This window comes from Narcine bancroftii, chromosome 4, assembly GCF_036971445.1.
Source record: "Narcine bancroftii isolate sNarBan1 chromosome 4, sNarBan1.hap1, whole genome shotgun sequence".
Classification (NCBI taxonomy): domain Eukaryota; kingdom Metazoa; phylum Chordata; class Chondrichthyes; order Torpediniformes; family Narcinidae; genus Narcine; species Narcine bancroftii.
In genome coordinates this window covers 25,158,529-25,183,443 of record NC_091472.1, presented here as the reverse complement: position 1 = coordinate 25,183,443, position 24,915 = coordinate 25,158,529, and the positions used below count along the sequence as shown (strand labels likewise).

Sequence of the window (24,915 nt, the reverse complement as noted above, 5' to 3'; positions counted from 1 at the left end):
GTGTGTGTGTGTGTGTGTGTGTGTGTGTGTGTGTGTGTGTGTGTGTGTGTGTGTGGCAAATCCTGAACCAATAGAGTTCAGGCACAATTCTGAAGAGAAATCTGAAATCTTTTTTGTTGAAATTCAGTCTTTAAATGCTGTTCAAAAGTTCTCAAACTCACGAATTCTTGTAGATAAATATTTCTTCATACGACTGACTTTTTCACAAATTCTCCTCTCTTGCATGGAGGTTTCAGGACTTGTGTTTCACTTGATGATTTCACCAACCCAGGCAAGGGTTAAATGAAGTGTCCATTTCATATGAACATGCAAAATTGCCCTCTCTTGACAAAGTGGTTCTTTCCCTTGAAGCCATTGATTCTGTGTTCCTGTCCTATCAAAGGGAGAACAACACAACAGTACTTCTCCCACTGAAGGCTACTGCATCTCTAACTTCAGACGAAGCATGGTTCAATATTAAAGATGCCTTCTCGAAGTGTCCCAATTGCATGATATGGCATCACCACTGGTTTTGTTTGAAGTTCATCTCTTCCAAAGGTTATGAGAAAATCCTCCAAGCTGTCTGCTCAGACCACGAAGCAGAATGGCTGTGTGTGTTCACAGGTGCTTCTGAGCACACATCCATTGCCTCTGCACTTTCAATAACACAATCCAAAATTCTTACTGCTTTGAATTAAGAGACACTTTGTCTCCAGAAAATTTCTCTTATCTGATAACACAAATGTGTAATGAGTCTTTGTGTGCGACCCTGAATCCAACCCTCAAAGTCTCTTTACTATTAAAATAAATATTTTAACCTAAACATGAATAATATAATTCTGTAACAAACCCCTTTCTGGCCTCCATATATCAATGTCTGCAATGTTGCTGCCTCCTGGACTCATGCAAAATTTGTCAATTTTATCCCTTTCCACTGAGCCCTGACACTCTTCTTCCTTTATGGCAGTTTTTCACTTCAAATATCCTTTGACATTTACTATAAAAGACATATTTTATGTCTTTTTTAGTAAATAACAGGGCTGCGTGCTTAGACCACTGCCATTCACTCTGACCCATGACTGTGCCTCAGGGATTGGTGTTGGGTCCCATTGTTTGTCATTTACATTAATGATTTTGATAATGGAGTGGTAAATTGGGTGAGTAAATATGCGAACGATACAAAAATAGGGGGAGTTGTGGATAGTGATGATGGTTTTCGGGGACTGCAGAAGGATTTGGACGGCTTAGAAGAGTGGGCTGAAAGATGGCAGATGGAATTTAATGTAGATAAGTGTGAAGTGCTTCAGTTTGGGAAGAATAATCAAAACAGGACATATGCAGTGAAGGGGAGGACATTGAGGAATACAGAGGAACAGAGAGATCTTGGAATAACGGTTCATCATTCTTTGAAAGTGGTTTCTAACTCCTAAAGAAGAGAAAAGAGTTCAATACAGCAAAGGCGATTTTATGGAAGAAAGGGTATAAATTTATACTAAAGCATCCAGCGGTATTGAAAATATTTATTCCAGGACAACAAAACAGACTATTCTCGGATCCAGAAGAAGCACGAAAATTTGCAGAACAATTACAAAAATAGACTGAGGGAGGAAGACGGGTAATGAGAGTTAAAATGATCACAATTGATATGTATGTGGGTAAAGACAAAAATAGACTGAGGGATGAAGACGGGTAATGAGAGTAAAAATGATCACGATTGATATGTATGCGGGTAAAGAGGTATAAGAGTGAATAGAGACAAGGAGCATACGTGAATGTATCTGTACTTAGAGGAAAATATAGATAGTATAGACAAGAATTAATAAGGGAAGGTAATGGAATAGAGAGAATAAGGAGGGAATTAAAAGAGTGACCTTTGTGACATATGAAAAGTGAAATCTTTTCTGGGGGAGGCGGGGTGGGGGGAAATAGCGGTCACTGCAAAATCAGTTGACGCTTGCGAGTGGATTCGCAAATCCAAATGGAGAGGGGAGATGTGGTTGTCCGACAAGGGATAAAGGACAACTCAGGAGGTGAATGGGAGATTGGGGATAAATAAGATAGAAATAGGAGAATAAGGAAAATGTTGGATGTTGTAGGAATGTTGTCTTATAAAGAGTTGAAAATAAGAAAACAGAAATGGAAAAGGAGGAAAGGTAATGATGGAAAAACGGAAAGAGAAGATAAACAAAATATAAAAGGGCTACGCTGAACTATATGTCTTTAAATATTAATGGAATACATAACCAAATTAAAAGGAATAAACTACCAAATTTAAATGAATAAATGTATTCCATTAGAAAAAATAACATATTGGTTAAGAAATAATATTGAAATATTCGAACAAGTATGGGAGCCTTACGTTAAATACAATAGCGAAAACCTACCGGGAACAAACATTACCTAAGTTGATGGAAGGAGAAGAAAAGAAAAGAATGGACTCAGTAGAATTTCTGGTGTATTTTTGTTGAATGACAACATTGTCTAACTGAATTAATGCAACCTAGATTGTATACCTAAAATGGATGAGAGGGGGGGTGGGAAAGGGGGGGGGGAGAAAAAGTCACTGTATATGTGTGAAAAAGAAATTGTGTATATCATGGCTAATGTGATTTATGGTGTGAAAAATAAAAAAATTAAAAAAAAAAAAAAAAAAAAAAGAAAGTGGTTTCTCATGTGGATAGAATGGAAAAGAAGCCTTTTGGTATGCTGGCCTTTATAAATCAAAGCATAGAATATAGGAGCTGGGAGGTGATGTTGAGACTATTCAAGGCATTGGTGAGACCAAATTTGGAATACTGTGTGCAGTTCTGGTCCCCAATTTATAGGAAGGATATCAATAAGGAAGAGAGGGTGCCAAGAAGATTTACTAAAATGTTGCCTGGATCACAGTATCTAGAATACAAAGAAAGATTGAGTAGACTGGGTCTTTATTCATTGGAGTGTAGAAAGAAGGTTGAGGGGGGATTTCATAGAGGTATTTAAAATTATGAGGGGTATAGACAGAGTAGATGTGAATAGGCTCTTCCCCTTGAGGGTAGGTGAGATTGGAATGAGGGGTCTAAGTTAAGGGTAAGGGGGCAAAAGTAACATGAGAGGGAGCTTCTTCACTCAGAGAGTGGTGGCTGAGTGGAATGGCCTTCCTTCAATTTTGTCATTTAAGAGAAGGTTGGATAAGTGCAAGTTTGTGAGGGGATTGGAGGGTTATGGACAGGGAGCAGGTAAGTGGAACTAGTGGAGTTCACTTAAATTGGTGCGGACTAGAGGGGCCAAGATGGGCTGTTTCCATACTGTAATTGTTATATGGTTGTATGGTTATAAAAATTAAATAAACATTTAAAAAATTATTTGGGAAGGTAAAATGTCATGAAGGTAAAATATCAAAAATTAACATGGAAATATGAATTGGAGGTTTTAACTTCCTAACTTTAAGAATTATTATCAAGTAGCTCAATTGAGGTTTCTTATATCTTTATTTGAGGGATCAGGAAAACCAGCATGGATCAAAATAGAGATGGATATGTTATGAGCCCAGTGGACCCCAAAACCCAGCAGCAATAGAAATTCACCAAGACAAATGGTTACTTAAACAAAAGTTGCTTTTAATTTTCTTTAAATTTAAAAACAGGATCAAACTTTAACTTATTATATTAACTTAATTTAACACCCTTCTAATTCGAAGTGCACATGTATGCAATGTGTATATGTTCAGGAAAATTCTTTGCTTTAATAGTCCAGTCATGTACTTCTCACTTCTCCAAGTTCACCGGTATCAGGCAATTCTTACACTGTGCACAAAATTTAACATTTATGAATTTTCACCAGGCTCTGGTGCTTAAAGGTAAATGGTTACTACTTTGAAAGGTTCTAGTTGTTTTCAGAGAGAGATTTGTTGCTTGTTGGACACACACAAACTCAATTCATCCAATCAGTCACTTCAGCGTCTTGTTGAAGAAACATGTCCCATCATGGATTTTCCAAATGATGACCTCTTCTTCCAGGTCACCCCAGAGTTCCTCTTGTTTCCCTTATTTCAGGAGAAACAAGGGTTTTCAACAGGCTGAACTCAGAACTCACAACCTGTCTTCAAAATGGGGTTTTCAATCAGCCTGCCAGCTTGCCATGCTCCAGCCTTAAAAACCACTGGAGAACTCAGTTCTCTTTCTCTCTCTCTCTCCAAAGAATCACATTTTTTTCTTTCTTTATTTGCAAAACCACATGACCCCTCTTAGAACAGCAAACTGCAACCAGGCAGATTGTTGGCACCGGAATCAGTTTCTGAGCCTGTTGCTTTAAAGACAATAGTCCACTTATTCCACAACATCAGTCCAATTAACACTTACTTGTGAAGTCTCCATAAGGACTCTTCAAAGTTTATGTAAGTCACTTTGGACATGAAGTCTCTGCTTATGCAAAGCTCTTGCATTTCAAATGAGATTTCTTCTGTGGTGGGCATAGCGTGATGGCATAGGGACACCCCCTCCTGGCAGAACTATCTAAATCCCGTTTAAATGTTTTTTTAAAAAGTTTTTTATATCTGTTGTTTATATTGTGGAAGTACCTTATAAACAGTTATAAGGAAGACTAAAGCTCAAACAGTTAAGAAAACAGCTATTAAACAACCAGTAACTACAGAAGAAATGTGGCCTACCATGCATGGGGAGCCTCCGGAGTCGATTTCAACACAGCCCCGACCACAGCGTTCATCGACGGGTAGGGTGCATGCCACACCAGCGCTGACCTTGCATACTGTTGCGCAAGATGGTGCCGGCAATCAACATCGATTTCCTCCGGATCAAGAGGATCAATTGTGCTTGCGCAAAACTTCATGCACGCACGCTGAGTTTGAAATGGTTCAGGCTGCGGGGGAACCCAACCTCCCTCAGTCCAGTGACTCTGGACTGGCGGGGGTGGGGTCTGCACCCATAATCGGGTTGTGCAGACTCCCATTTCGACAGAGGAGGAAGAGGGTGTCGCTGGAATAGAAGAGGAAGAGGAGCAACTTGTCGAGGAGGCAGCAGGCATGTTCAAGGGTAGGCCTGTGTTGAGGCAGACATTTAAGCTTAAATCTGACCTTTCTCATTCCGACTCTGCCTTATCTGACTTATCTAAGTAAATGGAAAACTTGGTTATGCAGGTGGGCCAAGGGTTTTCAGTTATGAAGGAACAATTGGTTGAAATGAAGGGTGAAATGTCCTCTATTAAAATGGATGTAACTAAATGCCTGAGAGCAATGGATAAGGTTTAAGATAAATTTAAGAAGATTGAAGATGCATTTCTTGATTGTAAAGATAATGTGGAGTAGTGTAAAGAGAAGATGGATCAGATGGAGGATTCGTTTACTGGTTGGGAGATTCAGAAGAGTAATTTGTTGAAGAAGATTGATGTTTTGGAAAATCAGAGTCGGAGGAAATGTTAATGTCTGTTTGTGAAGTTCTTCTTTGGCTTGGCTTCGTGGACGAAGATTAATGGAGGGGTAATGTCCACATCAGCTGCAGGCTCGTTTGTGGCTGACAAGTCCGATGCGGGACAGGCAGACACGGTTGCAGCGGTTGCAAGGGAAAATTGGTGGGTTGGGGTTGGGTGTTGGGTTCTTCCTCCTTTGTCTTTTGTCAGTGAGGTGGGCTCTGCGGTCTTCACAAAACCCCCACAATCTATCTCTTTTAAAGACATATTTATATATAATATAAAATATAATAACCCTTAACAGATAAAATAGGAGAGAAATTAGCATTTATAAATAAGATTCAGTGTTAATAATTGGTATGAAGGAGGCACCTTTGCTTAAACATTTGATTACCATTTGCAACAAGATAAAAAATGAAATAGGAATGAAAGTAAGTATATCATCTAAAACACCTTTGATTCAAAACAATCTTTTACTAAAGATAACCCATTTTTAAATATATGGTTTCACAATGGTATTAAAAATGTAGAAGATTGTTATGAACAAGGTCAATTGATGTTGTTTCAACAGTTAAATAAATATGGAATTACTCAGAATACATTTTTTTGTTATCTTCAATTGAGGGGATAATTGTGGGAAAAAATAGGTCCAATAATGTACTTACCAACTTGTAATGAGCTGGAAGTTCTTATCAGGAGAGATTATACTAAGAAATGTATTTCTACAATATATCTTTTATTACAAGCAGGCACTATTAAAAAGGAATACATAAATCTAGACGGAAATGGAAGGTTGATTTAAATATTACAATTGATGAGAAAAGATAGGCAGAACCTTGTCAAGCCTGTATGACAAATGTTATAAATGCTACAGTTTAGTTCAGTATAATTATTTACATTATTATATTTAACACCACAAAAACTGCACAAAATTAAATCGGACTTATGAGATAAATGTTTTAGATGTGCGCTCCACTTGGTCATGTTCTAAAGTTAGAACTTTTTGGATGGATTTAGGAAAGTTTTTAAGAACAGATTATTGGTATTGTTATTCCACAAAACCCAGATTTATTTTTTTATATGGTTATATGGTGAATGTAGAAGGAACAAGACCTGAATTAAAATTAACATTTTATCAAGTGAAATTTATTAAAATTGCTCCAATAGTGGCAAGGAACTGTATAGCAGTGACTTGGTAATCAGATGCACATTTGGGCATGGAAAGATAGCATTCGGAAATGCAAAGTTGTATACCTTTGGAGAAAATAACAATAATTTAATAAATAAATATTCAACTTTTGTACAAATTTGAAGCCTGTTATGGGTTAAATATGTAAAAATTTACTTCTGGCCTCTTAAGACCTGTAATAATCTTCTTCCCCAAAGTCATTTAATATAAATACTGTAAGATCTCAGTATGTGAGCTAATCCTTTAATATTATTTTTTTCTTTATACTTTTATTTCACTTTTTATATAATTCTTTTATATAACTATATATTGTATCTATTATAACTTTTATAGTGGAACGGGGGTAAGAGAGAGGGGAGGGCAAGTAAGAGGGAGGGGTTAATACCACTGTCATTTTAAATTTAATTATTGACTCTGTACAATTATAATTACATGGATGTACATTTTAAATAAAATATTCTAAAAAAAGGGAAATCCTCTGTTTTAATCATTAAAAATAAAGAAATGGGTGGCCTCTGGGAGATCCATGCTATTGCAGCAGACAGAGCCAAGGTGCTCTATAAAGCAATCTCCCAGTCTGTGTCCAGTCTCTCTGATGTAGAGGTGGCCACAGTGGGAAGACTGGATGTAGTAGATGACCATTGCAAGTTCACAACTGAAATGTTCCTTCAGGACTGTTTGGGACCCTGAATGGTGCTGAGGGAAGAGATGTGAGCACAAGTGGTGCATCTCCTGCGGTCAGAGGGGTAGGTCCCAAGGGTAAGATTGGTGGAGAGGGCAGGGTACAAGGGAGCCACAGAGGGAGCAGTCCCTGTGGAAGGCAGAGAGGGGAGGAGAGGGGAATATGTATCTAATGGTGGGATCATGTAGTAGGTGACTGAAATTGCAGAGGAGGATGTGTTGGATGCAGAGGCTGGTGGGGAGGTAGTTGAAGGGAAGAGGAATTCTGTCCTTAGCGTGCATGGGGGAAGAGGGAGCCAGGACAGATGTGCAGGTAATGGAGGATGTGCAGGTGAGTGCTGAGTTGATGGTGGTAGTGAGAAAGCCATGTTGTTGGAAGAAAGAGAACATCTCTAATGATCTGGCATGGAAGTTCTCATCTTGGGTGCAGATGCGATGGAGATGGAGGAATCGAGAGAATGGAATGGAATCCTTACAGGGGACAGGGTGAGAAGAGGTGTAGTTGAGGTAGCTGTGGGAGTTGGTGGGTTTATAGAAGATGTCGGTTGAGAGTATCTGCATCAGAGAGAAAAATAGAAACATAGAAACATAGAAGATAGGAGCAGGAGTAGGTCATTCGAGCCTGCTCTGCCATTCAACGAGATCATGGCTGATCTTAAAGTTCAGTACCCCGTCCCCGCCTTCTCTCCGTAACCTTTAATACCCTTATACTGAAGAAATATATCTAATTCCCTCTTAAATATATTTAATGAACCTGCCTCTACTGCCCTCTGTGGCAATGAATTCCACAGATTCACCACCCTCTGGGTAAAGAAATTCCTCCTCATCTCGGTCCTAAATGGTTTACCTATTATCCTCAAACCATGGCCCCAGGTTCTGGATTTTCCCATCCTTGGAAACATCCCATCTGCATCCACTCTGTCCAGTCCTGCCAGAATTTTATATGTCTCTATGAGATCACCTCTCAATCTTCTAAACTCCAGCGAGTACAATCCCAATTTGCGCAATCTTTCCTCATAGTCATTCCTGCCATTCCAGGTATCAGCCCGGTGAATCGCCTCTGCACTCCCTCCATTGCAAGAACATCCTTCCTTAGATAAGGTGACCAAAACTGCACACAATACTCCAGGTGGGATCTCACCAAGGCCCTGTACGGCTGCCGTAAGGTATCCTTGTTCTTATACTCAAACCCTCTTGATATGAAGGCCAACATACCATTTGCCTTTTTAACCGCCTGCTGTACCTGCATGCTCGCCTTCAGAGACTGATGTACAAGTACCCCTAGGTCTCTCTGCACTTCCCCATCTCTTAATCTATTGCCATTCAAATAGTAATCTGCCCTCCGGTTTGTATTACCAAAGTGGATAACCTCACATTTATCCACATTGTAGTGCATTTGCCATGTATCTGCCCAGTCCCTCAATTTATCCAAATCACACTGGAGCTTCCTGACCTCCTCTTCCGTGCACACAACCCCTCCTAGCTTAGTGTCATCTGCAAATTTGGAGATATTACATCCAATCCCCTCATCCAGATCATTAATGTAAATTGTGAACAGCTGGGGTCCCAGTACAGATCCCTGTGGTACCCCACTGGTCACCGCCTGCCACTCAGAAAACGAGCCATTTATCCCAACTCTCTGTCTTCTACCTGCCAGCCAGTTCTCAATCCACATCAATACTTTGCCCCCAATCCCATGAGCCTTGATTTTGTATCCAGAGACTGGATACGGAGTGGTAAATAACTTTGTTGAGCACCACAGCTCTGTCCGCCACAATAGCGTGGATCTTCCAGTGGCCACCCATTTCAATTCTCCATCCCATTCTGTTGTTCACATGTCTGCCCTTGGTCTCATGTACTGGCTCATCTTCCAACTGGCCACTTTCCAACCGGTTGGCATTAATATTGACTTTCCTGGCTTTCGATTAAAAAAAAAACTCACCCCCTTCTTCCCCATCATCTCTCCATTCCCTGTCTCCTTTCACACAGTGATGAGAAATACTAGCAAGTCTCTCATCGTATCCAATTACACCTTTTGTTGGTCTGGATTCCTCCATTGTTTGAATTCTGAGACCTTCTGATATATATCCTCCTTCTGATTATCCTGATTTTTTCTTCTTGAAGAAAGGCTCAGGCTCAAAATGTATCTTTGTCTCCTCTAGATGCTGAAAAGACCATCCGAGTTCCTCCAGCATTTGGGTGGGTTCACTACAATCACAGCGTCTGCACCCTATTGTGTTTCACTCTACTCCTCAGAGAAAATTGAGCAGTACATGAATAATTCAGGTATGGGCTGAAAGTAATAAAGTAACATTTCTACCACAAAATTGCTTTGTAATCACCGACTCCAACAAGGGGGAGACAGTGATTGAGAGAGAGAGAGAGAGAGAGAGAGAGAGAGAGAGCAAGTGACTCATCACATACTCATGACATCCAATGGCATCACCATCACTAATCCCAAACCTGACCATTGACCAGAAACTTAACTGGACTCGACAATTCACTCCCTGAATCCAAATCCTTCCTTCCATAAGAAATTAGTAGGGTGAATGAGGGAGCGAAGCCAAGGCAATGAAGCTACATTCTATGATGCCTTGAGGAAGGGACATGTGCATTGTTCTGCTGGACTTATGGAATACTGGAGTACCTATTTGAACCTGAAAGCAATATCTATATATAGTTTTCCCATTGACAGTTTTATTTCTAGGTTAGCCCACTGGAAGCATTTTTTAATTTATTGTAACACATTCAAAAATAGGCAACAATTATACCTTTCTTCAAAGTACCGGCTCTTGCAACTGGGGAGTCTTTCTGGATATCCTCAATTATCACTCCTCCTCTGGGTGAATCAGTAAGGGTAAGTTCATCAGAGAGAGCCGCTCCGCTCCCTGGGAGAATGACAGCCGTACCAGTGTCCGTGCTGAAATGCTGATGTAAAAAGATCAGACGTGTTTACCTTTGGTTAATTTCCAGAAAAAAAAATACAAAATCATGAGGGGCCATCGATAAGGTGAATGATCACAGTTTTTCCCAGGGATTTAAAATGAGAAGAGAAAGACTTAAAGGAGATTACAGAGGGCAGTGGGAATGTGGACAATCTGCTAGTGGAAGTGTTAGTGTCAGGTACAATTAGGTTTATTAAAAGTTATTGAGACAGGTGCATGGTTAGGAAAGGGGTATGGGCCAAACACTGGCAAATGAAATTAGCATAGGTAGGGAACTTGACCAGCATGGAAAGGTTGGGCTAAAAGAGCAAATCCATGCGGCATAACTCTGGCTCTATGAGATGTCAATGCTTGCGATGATCCTTTCAAAGTCAAATCATCCATGCAAACAATTTACATCATTTATTTTTTGCACATGTGTTCAGAGTTTAAAAGGAAAAATAATACCTCTTCACAACTCGAAATCTCACTTCATTGTGTTAAAGGTTATAAAACTTAGAACTGAGGGATGGGAAGAAGAAAGTTATGTATAAAATGCCTTCTCCCATTCCCACTCCTCTCAAATTTCCTGTAGCGCTAGAAAGAACAGACTGATATCTCATTCTGGTTAACGAGTGGATTAATGCTTTCATGGTCTCCTTGAAGATTTTGACTCAATCAACCATGGAGAAACAACAATAAAAATGCAAGCAAAAAATGGTGTGTGAGTTTGCCGGGAAAGTCAAAGGCCAGTACAGCTCCCTTGAATCAACTTCCCTTGTTCAGCTCCGAGGCCAAATGTTTGGGAGTTGATATCAAAATAGCCTTGAAGAGTTGCAGCAATGGGTTGAATGTATAAAATAAGCAATGCAGCCATGATATACCGGTGAAAAAAGGCTCTCAAAATTGTGGTCTTCATTTGGTGAGGGATTTTTTGTCCTATCAATAATGGTTGAAAATATAAATCAGAAGAAGTAAGCCTAAAATATAGAGAGTACATAATAGAATATGGACCATTGAAAGTATGAAGAAATTTCAGACAAAAAAACATGTCTATATTATCAATAACATTTTAGTGGTTGGTTTGACATTTAGACATACATAGAGCACAGTAAAAGGCACTTCCGACCCACATGCATATGCTGTCCAAATACCCCAATTAACCTGCACCCCCAGTTTGAATGGTGGGAAGAAGCCTGAGCACCTGGAGGGAACCCATCCAGACATGGGGAGAACGCACAGACTCCTTACAGACAGCATCGGATTCAAAACTGCGTCACTGGAGCTGTAACCGTGTATTGTAAATGATACATACCATTTTATTCTCTCAATTGCTTCCCTTCCTACACAAATCCTGAAAGACAGAAAGGCAAAATGAGAAACTTCTGGCGTCACATCTAATTTTATTTTGCTTCCTCATTTTTCTGAAGCACTGATACATTCCACCAACAGGGTTGACCTTCTGGTACTTTATGGCATTTCTTCAAAGATGAACTAAATGCTGATTATCAACGTTCTAATTTCCCAGTTGGGAATATTATGTGAAACAAAGATGGTGCACCAGCTTTGCATTGTATTTACGTAAATTCACTTCTGTTGAATTTAAACAAAAACCTGTATTTCCTGACACTTAAAATCATTAATTCTGAATCTACTGTTCAAATCAGGAATCCATTATTATTAATACACCACTGCTATGGATTAAGTCTGTTATCCAATGTATAATAAGACTTCTGATATCCTTCCAAATACATTTTAGGATTTACTTAAAGAGAACCAATCCATACCTGTACAAGGATATGCTGGTTTTAATAACCAGGTTGTATTAATTTGACAATGGAGCATTCCAAATATTTCAGCCTAAATTTGATGCAAGGATAAACTAACACTCTGTTATGGCTATTAGAATGGGCATGTTAATTACCCAGAACAGGAGAATCCTGGAAGAATGGTAGTAGCTTGGACATTTCATTTCCAGGGAAGCAGGGCTATACTTCATGCTCCACTGGGAGGCAGTACTACATTGACAATGGCTTGCTGAAGATACGATGCAAATACACAGGTTCGCAATTTTTAGAACATAACAGCACAGAAACAGGATCTTCAGCCCATCTTGCCTGTGCCAAACTATCATTCTGCTTCGTCCAATCGACCTGCACTGGGATCATAACCCTCCATATATCTCCCATCCATGTACCTACCCAATCATCTCTTAAATGTCAAAATTAGACCAGCATCAACCATTTCCACTGGCAGCTCATTCCATATTCTTACCACCCTCTTGAGTGCAGAGGCTCTTCCTAATGTCCCCTGAAACATTTCAACCCACGTCCTCCAGTTCTTGCCTCAACCAACATCAGTGGAGGTTCTGCACTTCTTATAATTTTGAATACCTCTATCATTCTCTGGCACTTCACAGAATAAAGCCCTGATTATTTAACCTTTCTCTATAGCTCAACTCCTCAACTTTCGGCAGCATCCTGCTAAGTATTCTGTGCACTCTTGCAATTTTATTGATATAATTCCTGTTGTTAGAAGATAAAAACTGCGCATATTACTCCAAATTTGGCATCAATTCTGTCTAATACAACGTTACCATAACATCCCAACTCTTAGACTCAATACTTTGATTTATGAAGGCTAATGTGCAAAAAGCCCTCTTTACGACCCTGTCTACCTGTCACACCACCTTCAGAGAATTATGTATCTGTATTTTCAGACACCTCCGATCTACTGCATTCCTCAGTGCTCTACTGTTTACCACGTATTTGTTATCTTGGTTTGTCTTTCCAAACTGCCTCGCCTCACACTTGCCTGCATTAAATTCCATCTGCTACTTGCAGCCCATGAGGTCGAGAATACTAGTTCTAACCACAGAGGTGAGAAATACTGGTTCTAGCAACAGGGCAAATATTACCCCTATTAGTTTTAAATTATTTCATAATGTAAAATATAACTGTTTCAATCTGGTCAATATACATCACCTGGGATGTAGCATAAAAATAAATGAAATGTTTGGATTTATATGAAGCTTTTCATATCCTTTTCCTGATTGCTGAAGTAATTCATTATGTACCATTCCAATATAGTGACTGTTGCAAACTTGTAATCACAGCTGCACAACTAACTCACAGAAATGAAAACGTAATGAATACCAGATCATTTATTTTAGGGGTGTGGTTAAGGAATAAAACTTGTTAGATCACCTGAGAGCAACGCCCTTTTCCTTAAACATAGTGCCATGTGGATTCATTTTCATAAACCTGAGAGAGCAGAGCATAGATTACATCCCATGTGGAAACCATTAAAAGGGAGCAAGGAAGCTGTTGAAAAGCAAATCAGATCAGCAGATGAAGAGCAAACAAATCCTGTGAATAACTAAGAAATGCAAAATCTGCAGATATGGAATCTTGAGTAAACAAAGAGAAGCTGGAGGGACTCAGTGGGGTCAGGCAGCATCCATGGATAGAGATGGTCAGTCAACATTTTGGGTTGGAACCCTTCAACAAGATTGAGAGCTGCAGATGTATTCCACATGTCAAAATTCCTTCCGTGTGCTTAGAGAGGTATGAGCCAATGCAAGGTACAGCCATCAATGCTGCCATCGGAGAGCAGCAGCAATCATCCACACCACCCAGCACACGCTCTGTTCACGCTGCTACAATCACGAAAGAGGTATAAGTGTCACAAGACTCACACCACCACATTCAGGAACAGCTGCTAGCCCTCGACCATCAGACTCCTCAACCACAAACTCAATCAGGGACTCATTTAAGGACTCTTACTTGTGCACTTTATCAATTTTTTTCTCTGTATTGCCCAGTCAGTTTGTTTACATTTCTTTATTTGTTTACATGTGTATGTTGAGTACAATTGTTTTTTGCACTAACAATGGGTGATAAGTCCGACTGCCCCACAGAAAAAAAATCTCAGAGTTGTATGTGATGTCATGTATGTACTGACAATAAATCTGAAATCTGAAACTGAAAATGCGATTAGTGTAGATAGACATAGTTAGAGCAGAGTGAACTTCAAATGTTCTAATTTCATGTAACTCACATCCCCATGTTCATTTCCTTCTCCCACCTGTCCACACAGTTTATTTTTCCCTTTGTCCACCTCTCCCCATTGCTCCCTTCCCCAGCTCATTGCCTAAACCCTTCATCCTCTCCGACCTTGTTTATTCTGCCCATCTCCCACATACCTATTCATCCGGGTTCCTTCATTGTTTCTGCCCTCCTGGTTCCAGCTGCCCATTATCCCTTTCTTATCTGATTCCACCATGCTGCTTTTGTCTCAACCTCTCTCTTCTCTTCCCCACTCGATTCCACATACCTTTTGTTCTTTCTCCCTTTATCTACTTTCCATCCCATCATCCTCAAGCTTCTCTCTCACCCTTCTCTCTCACTTCATGCTGGCTCTCTTCTCTCTGCACTCTTAATCCTGATGGAGGGCCCTGACCCAAAATGTGAATGAATCCCTTGCCCACCTCTCTGCAGACTGTGGATTTGCTAATGTCTGGAGAAGGAGACAAGCCTCCCAGCCATAGTTCATCCAGAGCAGCTGCATAACAGAGAACTCTCTGATTTACAGGCTGTTCCCGGGATTAAATACTCGCAGAGGGACATCAAGTGGTTGTCAACTTGGTGAAAGACACTCTTTGGTCTTCCCAAAACATGTTGGTCCTCTAACATAACAAGAGTTCTGTGAACAAATTGGTGCTGATTTGTACATTCCAGACTGCTGAAGAACCCCACTGAAGCTTAGTGCAGTCAACCCAAATGTTTTATGGGGAAGGAGCACAGTCTTGGGACTTTCTGTAACTGGGCCTTTATGGGCTGAGTCTGGTGGGGAAGCCCCTCAGATACTCTTAAATGGCAATGGTGTTTGGTATTAAAATTACTAAACAGAACCTGGATGTATAGTTGAATGACAATAAGAACAAGTGAAGCAAATGACTAAGAATGTGTTGATGAGTGGTAGAAGCTGATAGAGATATGGAAGGCAGGGAAGATAAATATATGTAACCCAAGTTTTGGGCTTGAACCTTTCATCAAGGTAAGGGGAGAATGTAACAATTTCAGCTCATGATGGCGAGGATAAAATGAGTTATGGGAGGATTGGGGTAAAAATGGGTTATTGATGATCTGCAAGGACAAGGTGAGCAAAAAAAAAACAGTTTCTGTGCTGTATCTCTCCATGTGTTTATGACTGATGCAATGCTCAACCCACTGAGTTCTACCAGCAGATTATATTTTGCTGTTAAAATAATGAAGTTGTATAATTGTCAATGAAAAGAAACATATAAATAAATTCTGCTTCAGTTCCCTCTAATTTGAAGCAACACACAATCTGCTGGTAAGAAAAAAGAATTGTCAGTGTTTCAGGCCATTATCTTTCATCAGGATGGAGAGTGTGGAAGAGAGGTGGGGTGGGGGGGGGAAGAGAGAGAGAGATTTGAGAGATTGTATAATGAGGACAGGGTGGGAAGGATGAAACTAGGGCCATGGGGGGATTGATGGACCCGAGAGAAATGATGTAGATAAAGGCAGTTGACAGGCAGATGCTAGATAGAGGGAGAACAAAGCAAAAGGGTGAGATGATTGATAGAGTGTGCCTGTTTCATCAGCTGATAAGAAGAGATGATGACAGGAAAGGCACAATGAGAGATCAGATGGAACTGAAGGGGATGGGGCTGGGGCTGGAGAAGAATCCAAATGGGGAAATAAGGAGGAAAGAGAAAGGAATCAAAGAGGGTGGGGGGGGGGGGGTGAGAATGGGCAACTTGCTATGTGGGGAAAGGCCAAAGAAGATTGGAAGTAATTCAGAAGAGTGACACATGTCCTGAAATCGTAAAATTCAATGTTAATACCATTGAGCAATAGACTGCCCAAAAGGAATATGAGGTGTTGTTCCTCTAGTTTGTATGCAGCCTCACTATGTATGGCAGGTGGAGAAGTCCAAGGATTGCTGAGGGAATGGGAAAGGAAATTGAAATGGCTATTGCAGACAGAATGTAAAAGCTCTGGTCCCCAAGTCTGCTTGGTCTCACCAATATAGTGGAGGCTGCGCCAGGAGCACCAAATGCAGTAGATGAGATTGGAGGAGGTGCATGTGAATCTCTGCCTCAACTGGAAAGGTTGGTTCGAATGTAGAATGCTACAACCCACTGAACATGAGTTTTAAATTAAAACTCTGCATCTTTTACTCAATGTCAATGTCCCTTTATTGCATATTCATATGTCTATCTAGAAACCTCTTAAATCCTATCGCCAAATCTTCTTTCATCTCTACCCTTGTTCCAGGAACCTTCCACTCTGTGCCCTAAATTTTCCCTCCCTCACCTTTTCCCTTCAAGAATGGGAAGTGGTCTAATTGAGGTGGGAAAAAGGTTTAGAAAGTCTGAATCTAATCAATTCAATTTATTGGCAGTAGCTCTGTATAATTGTGTGGGGACTCATCAAGATGAGTCACCGCAGCCCTCATCTCCTCCAGCGTGACACCATACTTCTCTTTTGTCAAACAATTATATCACTTCTCTTAGTACTGATGCAAGTTTATCTAACTAATATTAGTCAAAATATTTTGTGACAGATTTGTGCTAATATTAATCTTTAAAATTAAAATCTTTAGTTAGAAGAGATTTATTTCTTAGTAAAGTTAGTTTTTGTGGGTTTGGACACGGACACACAGACACGCACATAATTCTTTGAGATGGCAGATGGCGAGTCATTTGGGAAGACAAAAAGTTTGTTAAGGTATTGATCTGCTGGAAACTTGTTTGCTTAAAAAGACTGCTAATTCAAAACTGCACTCATAAAAGTCTTATGACTTCTCTCCATTGAGAACTCAAAACAATAGGTGCTTGCTCAGAAACATCTGTTTACATGCACAGCCATTCAGCTGGCTGACTAACAGATAGTTCAGAGTCCTTTGCTCTAGATTCATGCTTTTGAAGTGGGTCTAAGTGGACAGAAATGCTTTTAACATATAGATTTGAATGAACTTCGAAGGAACTTCAAAGATAGAAATTATGTCACATGTCATGTGATGAGACATTTTGGAGAACTGACCCAGAAGCATTTTAAAACAGAAGAAGATGCCTGGCCATCCTATAGGTAACATAGGATAGAAGCAGTTACTTGGCCCTCCTGTGAGTAACACAGGATTGAAATAGAATAACCATAAAAGGTACTGTTACAAGTTACTCCTAGTCAAAAGAGAAGACAAAATAAGTGGCTTTTAAAGGAGGAAGACCACTTCTGACTCTCTCTTTAAGATAAATGGGGAAGTTCAATCTTGTCCTTTTCTATAGGGCACTATAGTGAAATCATGGTGGAAGAAAATAGCCACTTCACTGTCTCTGAAAAGAGAAAAGAGTCATCATGTGGAGCACAGATTCCAAAATCTCCATAGAAGAGAGAGAAAATCACTCGTATGAAGAAATATTGCTCTGAACACAATTCTACCAGAAATGTGTTAGTTTTAAAGAGGTTAGTTTTAAAGAACTTGATGTTTCAAAATTCTTCATAATTGCTTTTGAGTAACAATTTAAAGAAATCTGATGCCCATAATTGTTTTTGAACAGCAGTAAAGACTGAGTTTCAACACAAAAGCTTTCTGACACTGAACTTTAAAATCACTTCTTCAGAATTATGCTTGAACTATATGGTTTTGGTTTTACCACATGCGCGCGCGCGCGCACACACACATACATGCACCTGTGCATAGTGGGGTTAAGTGTGAAGTATTATGTTATTAATAATTAATAATAAAAAATTATTGTTTTTGAAAATACGATTGTCTGTGGGATATTTCCATTGCTGCTAATTTATTTTGTAACAGTTTAAAAACTAGAAATCTGAAATTAATAAAAAACACAAAGATCTGGAAATATTCAGCAGGTTAGGCAACATCAAGGCGGGATTAACATTTTAGGTTAATTCCCTTATTTCAGTGGAGAGGGAGGTGTGCAAGATTGAGGCACAAGTATGGTTTTATGAAAGAAACTACAAGTGATGGAATTTAGGCAATAACAATCTTGGACCTTCCAAGATGACCCATTTTCTACTTGTTTCTAATCGTCATCAAGTGCTCACCTCTAAGTAGCCAAAACTAGATTGCTACTGTTAGATAAGTCAGTTGACATGATTGTACACTAGAGAAATGTAAGGACTGCAATTTCTGGAACCTTGAACAAACAAAAAGGAGCTGGAGAAACTCAGCATGGCAAGGAATAAAATGCTACCAAACCTGCTGATTCTCTCCAGCTACCCTTTGATTGTATATTTCTCTGGAGGTGGTAAATGATCCACCCAGACCAAACCTGCATGGTTCCAGGCAGGAAAATCTCTGACAGCCTCACTCTGCTCAGAGATAACCATGCAGGACATAGGGGTATACACCTGCCTGGTAAGCGGAGGTGAGAACTTTCGACTGGATAACGTGATGGACGGGTCTCCAGAATGGGCTTTGGGGAGGGAATCCGAAATTGGATTAAACTGCTCTATAAGAACATTTATAGTGCATACCAAATCAATGGGTGGGAAACAGATAGCTTCCCCATCAAGTCTGGAGTCAGGCAGGGTTGTCCATGGTTCCCAGTCTTATTTGTGTGCTGCATAGATCCCTTTGCTGAAACCATCAGGAATGACGAGGGCATAAGAGGAGTGAAATTGCCAAGTTGTGGAGACACTCAGACAAGACCTTCCTGTACATGGATGATATCACCATTCTTTGTTCGGACACAATATCAGTCCGCAGACTAATCAGCATCCCTGGCCTTTTTCAGTCCGCATTAGGCTCCAGAGTAAACCTGAAGAGCAAGGCAATAGTCTTTGGTAACTGGTCTGACCAGTCCATCATCCCCTTCACAATGAGATCTGACTACCAGAAGGTGTTGAGGATCTAGTTTGGAGGGGCTGAGATGTGCAGCAAAAATTGGTCAGAGTGGATCGCAAAGGTCCACCAGAAACTGGGACTGTGGGCACAGAACTCACTTTCAATAAAAGGGAAGAAACTGGTCATCAGGTGCGAGGTGGTTTCGGTAATGCAATACATGGAGCAGGTGTGGCCCTTAACCCATCCCTCCATCCCGGCAGTCACCAGAGCAGGTCTCCGATTCATATGGAGATCCAAGATGAAAAGGGTCCAAAGGGTCACCATGTACAAGTCATCAGACAATGAGGGCAAAAGCATGCCCATGTGGCCCCCAACCTGATGACTATCTTCAGACAGTGCATGGAGTTAAAATATGAGGCCACCGAGTGCCACTATGCACTGAGGTTCTACCTGCCCCAGGCATTGTGAAGGATGGGCCTAACCCCACAGCCACACAATGTTCCAGTCAGATGGACTTTGCCACAACACATATCCTTCGTGGAAAATCTTTTCCAGACAAACACGTTGACCACAATGCCATCAGGCAATGGTCTGCATGGAACATCCTGCAGACACCGAGAGAGAAGAACTCAATGGACATGGTGGGTGGCACCCTTAGCAGATCATCCAGGTCATCTGGCAGAATGCCTCATCGCCAATGTTCACAAACAAGCACCAGGACTTGGCCTGGCAGGCAATGAGAGGACCCCTCCCAGTGAGATCCTTCCTATACAACCAAGCATCACCCATCATGCATGTTGTCCCCAAGATGACCGCAATGGAGTGGAGACAGTCACCTACCTCTGCAGAATGCAGATTCACTAAGAGTGTGAGGAGAAGAATGCAAGAGTCCTCTTATCTGTTTATCCCCAGCAGCAGCGTGACAGATGACTCTCTGATTTATGGGCTGCTCCCTTGAAAGATGCCCTTTGGTCTGCCCAAAACCTGTTGGTCTTTCAGCAAACAGAGATGTAGGTGAGGGAATGCTGCCGATTGACACATTCCAAACTGCAGGAGTACGTGCTGGGGGGAGGGGGGGGTGCAATGAGACTTGATGAAGCCATCACGAGGGCAACAGTCTAGAATCCTTCCATTACTGGGCAATGAGGGCCTGAGACCAATGGGAAGCCCTCAACCAACAGAAGGAAGAGAAATGAGAAGGAGCCACATTGGTGGCAATGGTGTAAATAGAAATGAATCTAATGATGTACTATGATGGAAATGAATGAATACGAAAACTAAGGGCAGGAAGAGATCTGAATGGTTTTCCTTGCGCATTGGGGTGGAGGTGGCCAGGACAGATTAATGGAGAATATACTGATGAGGGCCGAGTTGATGGTAGTAGAGGGGAAACCCTGTATTTTGAAGAAGGAGGACATCTCTGATGCTCTCGCATGGAAGACCTCACAAGGCTTATATATGAATCTTGTCATATGTTAATGAGTTGTATTGTCCAAAGTGTGGTCAGTTCTTATGAAGGGAGCCACCACTTTAGAGCTGCTGTATGTTTGGTGTTGATGGAGGACCTCAGTTTTCTTCAGGCTGACTTCCAGGCCAAACATTTTGGCAGTTTCCGCAAAGCAGGACGTCAAGCGCTGAAGAGCTGGCTCTGAATGGGCAACTAAAGCGGCATCGTCTGCAAAGAGTAGTTCACGGACAAGTTTCTCTTGTGTCTTGGTGTGAGCTTGCAGGCGCCTCAGATTGAAGAGACTGCCATCCGTGCGGTACCGGATGTAAACAGCGTCTTCATTGTTGGGGTCTTTCATGGCTTGGTTCAGCATCATGCTGAAGAAGATTGAAAAGAGGGTTGGTGCGAGAACACAGCCTTGCTTCACGCCATTGTTAATGGAGAAGGGTTCAGAGAGCTCATTGCTGTATCTGACCCGACCTTGTTGGTTTTCGTGCAGTTGGATAATCATGTTGAGCTCCCCACCATGACTACCAGCCCCCCCACATCTCCATCGGGCACACAAAACTCAAAACGGTCAACCAGTTTACCTATCTCGGCTGCACCATTTCATCAGATGCAAGGATCGACAATGAGATAGACAACAGACTCGCCAAGGCAAATAGCACCTTTGGAAGACTACACAAAAGAGTCTGGAAAAACAACCAACTGAAAAACCTCACAAAGATAAGCGTATACAGAGCCGTTGTCATACCCACACTCCTGTTCGGCTCCGAATCATGGGTCCTCTACCGGCACCACCTACGGCTCCTAGAACGCTTCCACCAGCGTTGTCTCCGCTCCATCCTCAACATCCATTGGAGCGCTTTCATCCCTAACGTCGAAGTACTCGAGATGGCAGAGGTCGACAGCATCGAGTCCACGCTGCTGAAGATCCAGCTGTGCTGGATGGGTCACGTCTCCAGAATGGAGGACCATCGCCTTCCCAAGATGGTGTTATATGGCGAGCTCTCCACTGGCCACCGTGACAGAGGTGCACCAAAGAAAAGGTACAAGGACTGCCTAAAGAAATCTCTTGGTGCCTGCCACATTGACCACCGCCAGTGGGCTGATAACGCCTCAAACCGTGCATCTTGGCGCCTCACAGTTTGGCAGGCAGCAACCTCCTTTGAAGAAGACCGCAGAGCCCACCTCACTGACAAAAGGCAAAGGAGGAAAAACCCAGCACCCAACCCCAACCAACCAATTTTCCCCTGCAGCCGCTGCAACCATGTCTGCCTGTCCCACATCGGACTTGTCAGCCACAAACGAGCCTGCAGCTGACGTGGACTTTTTACCCCCTCCATAAATCTTCGTCCGCGAAGCCAAGCGAAAGAAAATGTTTGGTGTCAGATGCCATGGCATCTGGCATTATGCACAATTGAATTTGACAATGCATTCTAAATCTTTGCCCCTTCCTCTGTCCACTTTCTCTTCAGTTCTTTCCCAATCACCTATGTATGACATTTGGTTGTCAACACTTAAGCCTATGGAAACTCAAATATTTATCTAGCCAAAGCCTTCTTTATTTTAGATCGCTTTATTAATTCTCTCTTCTTTGCTAAAGAACCATCCAAATATAGAGACAGGAGACAGGCAATATCGCTTCAAATGATGTTATCAAAGAAGATTATTATGGTATCATTTCATTATTGAAAGATTAAACTTTAGTCTCTTTTAACGTAAACAAGAAACTTGGGTATCTTCTATCCTTGTGTGGCTGCAGCAAGTAAGAATTTCTGTGCTTCTGAACATTGTACTTGTGTATAGGACAATAAACTCTCATCTCATCTCAAACTCAGTCCAAAAGCCACTTTACTGAAGTATCACATTCTTCTAGCAATAACTCCATAACTAATCCTTTTTTAACAAAGTTTAACAGAGAACTGTAAAATTATTTCCCATGAGGTGAACCCGCAAACCCCAGTTTTGCCTTCTGTTGTCCTTTCAAATCCACTCCAGGGCTGTACATCTGCAGCCCCATTTGCCATCTTGGGATTGCCACCTGGCTTGAGATGCAGAGATCCAATTAGATAACTTCTCCAGTTGGCCCAGGTGAGTAAACACAGCTGGGAATTGAATGGCAGATCCTGGCCAGGAAAATCGACTTAATGCTTTGCTTGATTGATTATGAGAAACATTGGCACTGAAGCTTCCCCCCCATCCACCGCATTACTTGCTTGCTCAGATACATGTGGCTTTGCAGCTATTTTTGCCATGATCCTATTGCACATATCTAATTTTTTTAAATTTATTTATCAGGATCTGGGTATCATTGGGCTCTCAGCAGGCAATCTCTAATTTCTCTTGCTGTGCAATTTCGGAAGCAATCACATTGATCCGTCTGGTTTCAATTTTTAGCCAGGCAGGGCATTATCTCCAATTTTGAGCTCAGTTTTCATAACTAAGGTTTACTTTAAAATGGTAGATTATTACACAAACTTAAATTCTGGATATTTAAGCCCATTTAGCAATATTCTATTCACATTTACAAATGATTACCTACACAAATTTCAAATTTCAAAGCTAGACAAGTTTGAAAAGATGCAACAAATTATTTTGTCTGTTTGCATTCAACACAAGAGTGCAAAGGTGGTTTTTTTTAATTGAAGTTCACACATATTTCTAAACATTGTTAACCAAACTAGAATCTAATAGAATGAACAGCCATCTATCCTTTACATGAAAGAAGCTATTAGCAATTTCAATTTGGAGGATAATATGTAGGATGAGGAAGGATATTGGAAAGATTGTCTTTATTGGTTAAAGGCAGCGAGTAGAGGAGCAGGGACATCACGTCACGGCTGTAGCTGATGTTGGCAAGGCCGCACTTAGAGTATTGTGTGCTATTTTAGTCACCCTGCTATATGAAGTATATTATTAAGCTGGAAATGATGCAGAAAACAGTCTGAAAGAATGTTGCCAGGATTGTTGGGCTTGAATTATAAAGCAGAGGCTGGATATGCTGTAATTTTTCTCCTGGTGCACCAGAGGCTACAAAGGGAACTAGTGACAATTTCATGAGTGATGTAGATAAGGTAAAATATTCATCACCTTCCCTCTTCCCCTACCAGAGCAGATGAATTGAAAACGAAGGGGCATAGATTCAAGATGCTACCAGTGAGGTTTAAATGGAGCCCGACAGACACCTTCTTCGTACAGAGGGTGGTGGGTACATGGAATGACCCACCAGAGGAAATGGTAGAAGCAGGGACAACTGTTGGCATTTAAACAGGGATAAAAATAGGGAAAAGGCAAGGATATTGGCCGAACACAGGCATGCGGTACAAGCTTGGACAATGTGGATGAGTGAGGCTGCAGGTCATGTATCCATGGTGCAGAAGTTCTCAGGACACAACACTGATAATTCCTGGCAATGATATCCTGATGCTGAGATGATTGGCTCCCAATAACCCAAACTACTCTTTGCACAAGATCAGTGGGTAGTCTTCCTAACACACACGCTTCCCCCTCTCCAGAATCCTGGAGAACCAAGAATATACTCAGAATAAGGACCTCTCGGAAGTTAGTGTTTGTACAGAATATTCTGCATATATCAAGTGAGATTGAAATGCACAGATCGTCTGAACTGGAATTTTTTCATAAGCTTTTTAAAAGAAGTAGCTAAACTGATCCTTTTGATCAGGGCTGAATTTTCCAGATACTCAAACAATCCCCAGAGGTTGGTAAGTTGCAACCACAAAAACAACTACAATGGTATATTTAATTTAATTAAAAAGACACAAAAGATACAAAAAAAGTTAGATAATAAATATTTATGGTTATCCTAGTCCAAATACAATGACTGTAGTAGTGGAGACTGTTGTTCTGTGGAGTCAGTGCAGTCCCTAATTATTGTAACTGGGGTGGGGGGTTTCAAGAGCTTTTGGGAAAAAATACTGCTCTTGAATCCGGAGGTGCTGGTCTTCTGTCCAAAGGTACCAGGTAAAAGAAGCTGTCATAGTCAAAGATAAAGTTCAGATTTATTGTCAGGATACATACATGACATCACTTACAACCCTGAGATTTGTTTTCCTGTAGGCCAGGCAGAATTTCCACTAATCAATAGAGCAGAAAACTGTACTCAAAAAAGATAAGTGTACAAGAAAAGAGAAATGTAAACAAACTGACTGTGCAATACAGAAAAAATCCGTAATAAATAATGTGCAAAGTAAGTGACCTTAAATGAGTCTCTGATTGAGTTTGTTGTTGAGGAGACTAATGGTGGAGAGGTAGTAACTGTTCCTGGACCTGGTGGTGTGAATCTTGTGGCTCCTGTACCTCTTCCCTGATGGCAGATTCAAGAATAGAGCATGTCCTGGGAAGTATCGATCCTTGATCATTGGTGCTGCTCCTTGACGCCAGCGTTCCATATAGAGTTTCTTGGTGGTGGGGAGAGTTTTGCCTGTGAT

General features: G+C 41.0%; 1 protein-coding gene across 1 annotated transcript in view; it reads right to left on the bottom strand.

The window, feature by feature from the left end:
- The window catches only part of LOC138760396 (neuroblast differentiation-associated protein AHNAK), a 65,676-nt gene that overhangs the window by 27,754 nt on the left and 13,007 nt on the right, over nt 1–24,915 (bottom strand). Inside the window, exons 2-3 of the mRNA XM_069930955.1 lie at nt 11,492–11,530; nt 10,024–10,180 (exon numbers count right to left, since the gene is read on the bottom strand). Of these exons, the coding sequence (XP_069787056.1) occupies nt 10,024–10,180; nt 11,492–11,494 (160 nt within the window). The 5' untranslated portion in view covers nt 11,495–11,530. The remainder of the gene's footprint in view (nt 1–10,023; nt 10,181–11,491; nt 11,531–24,915) is intronic.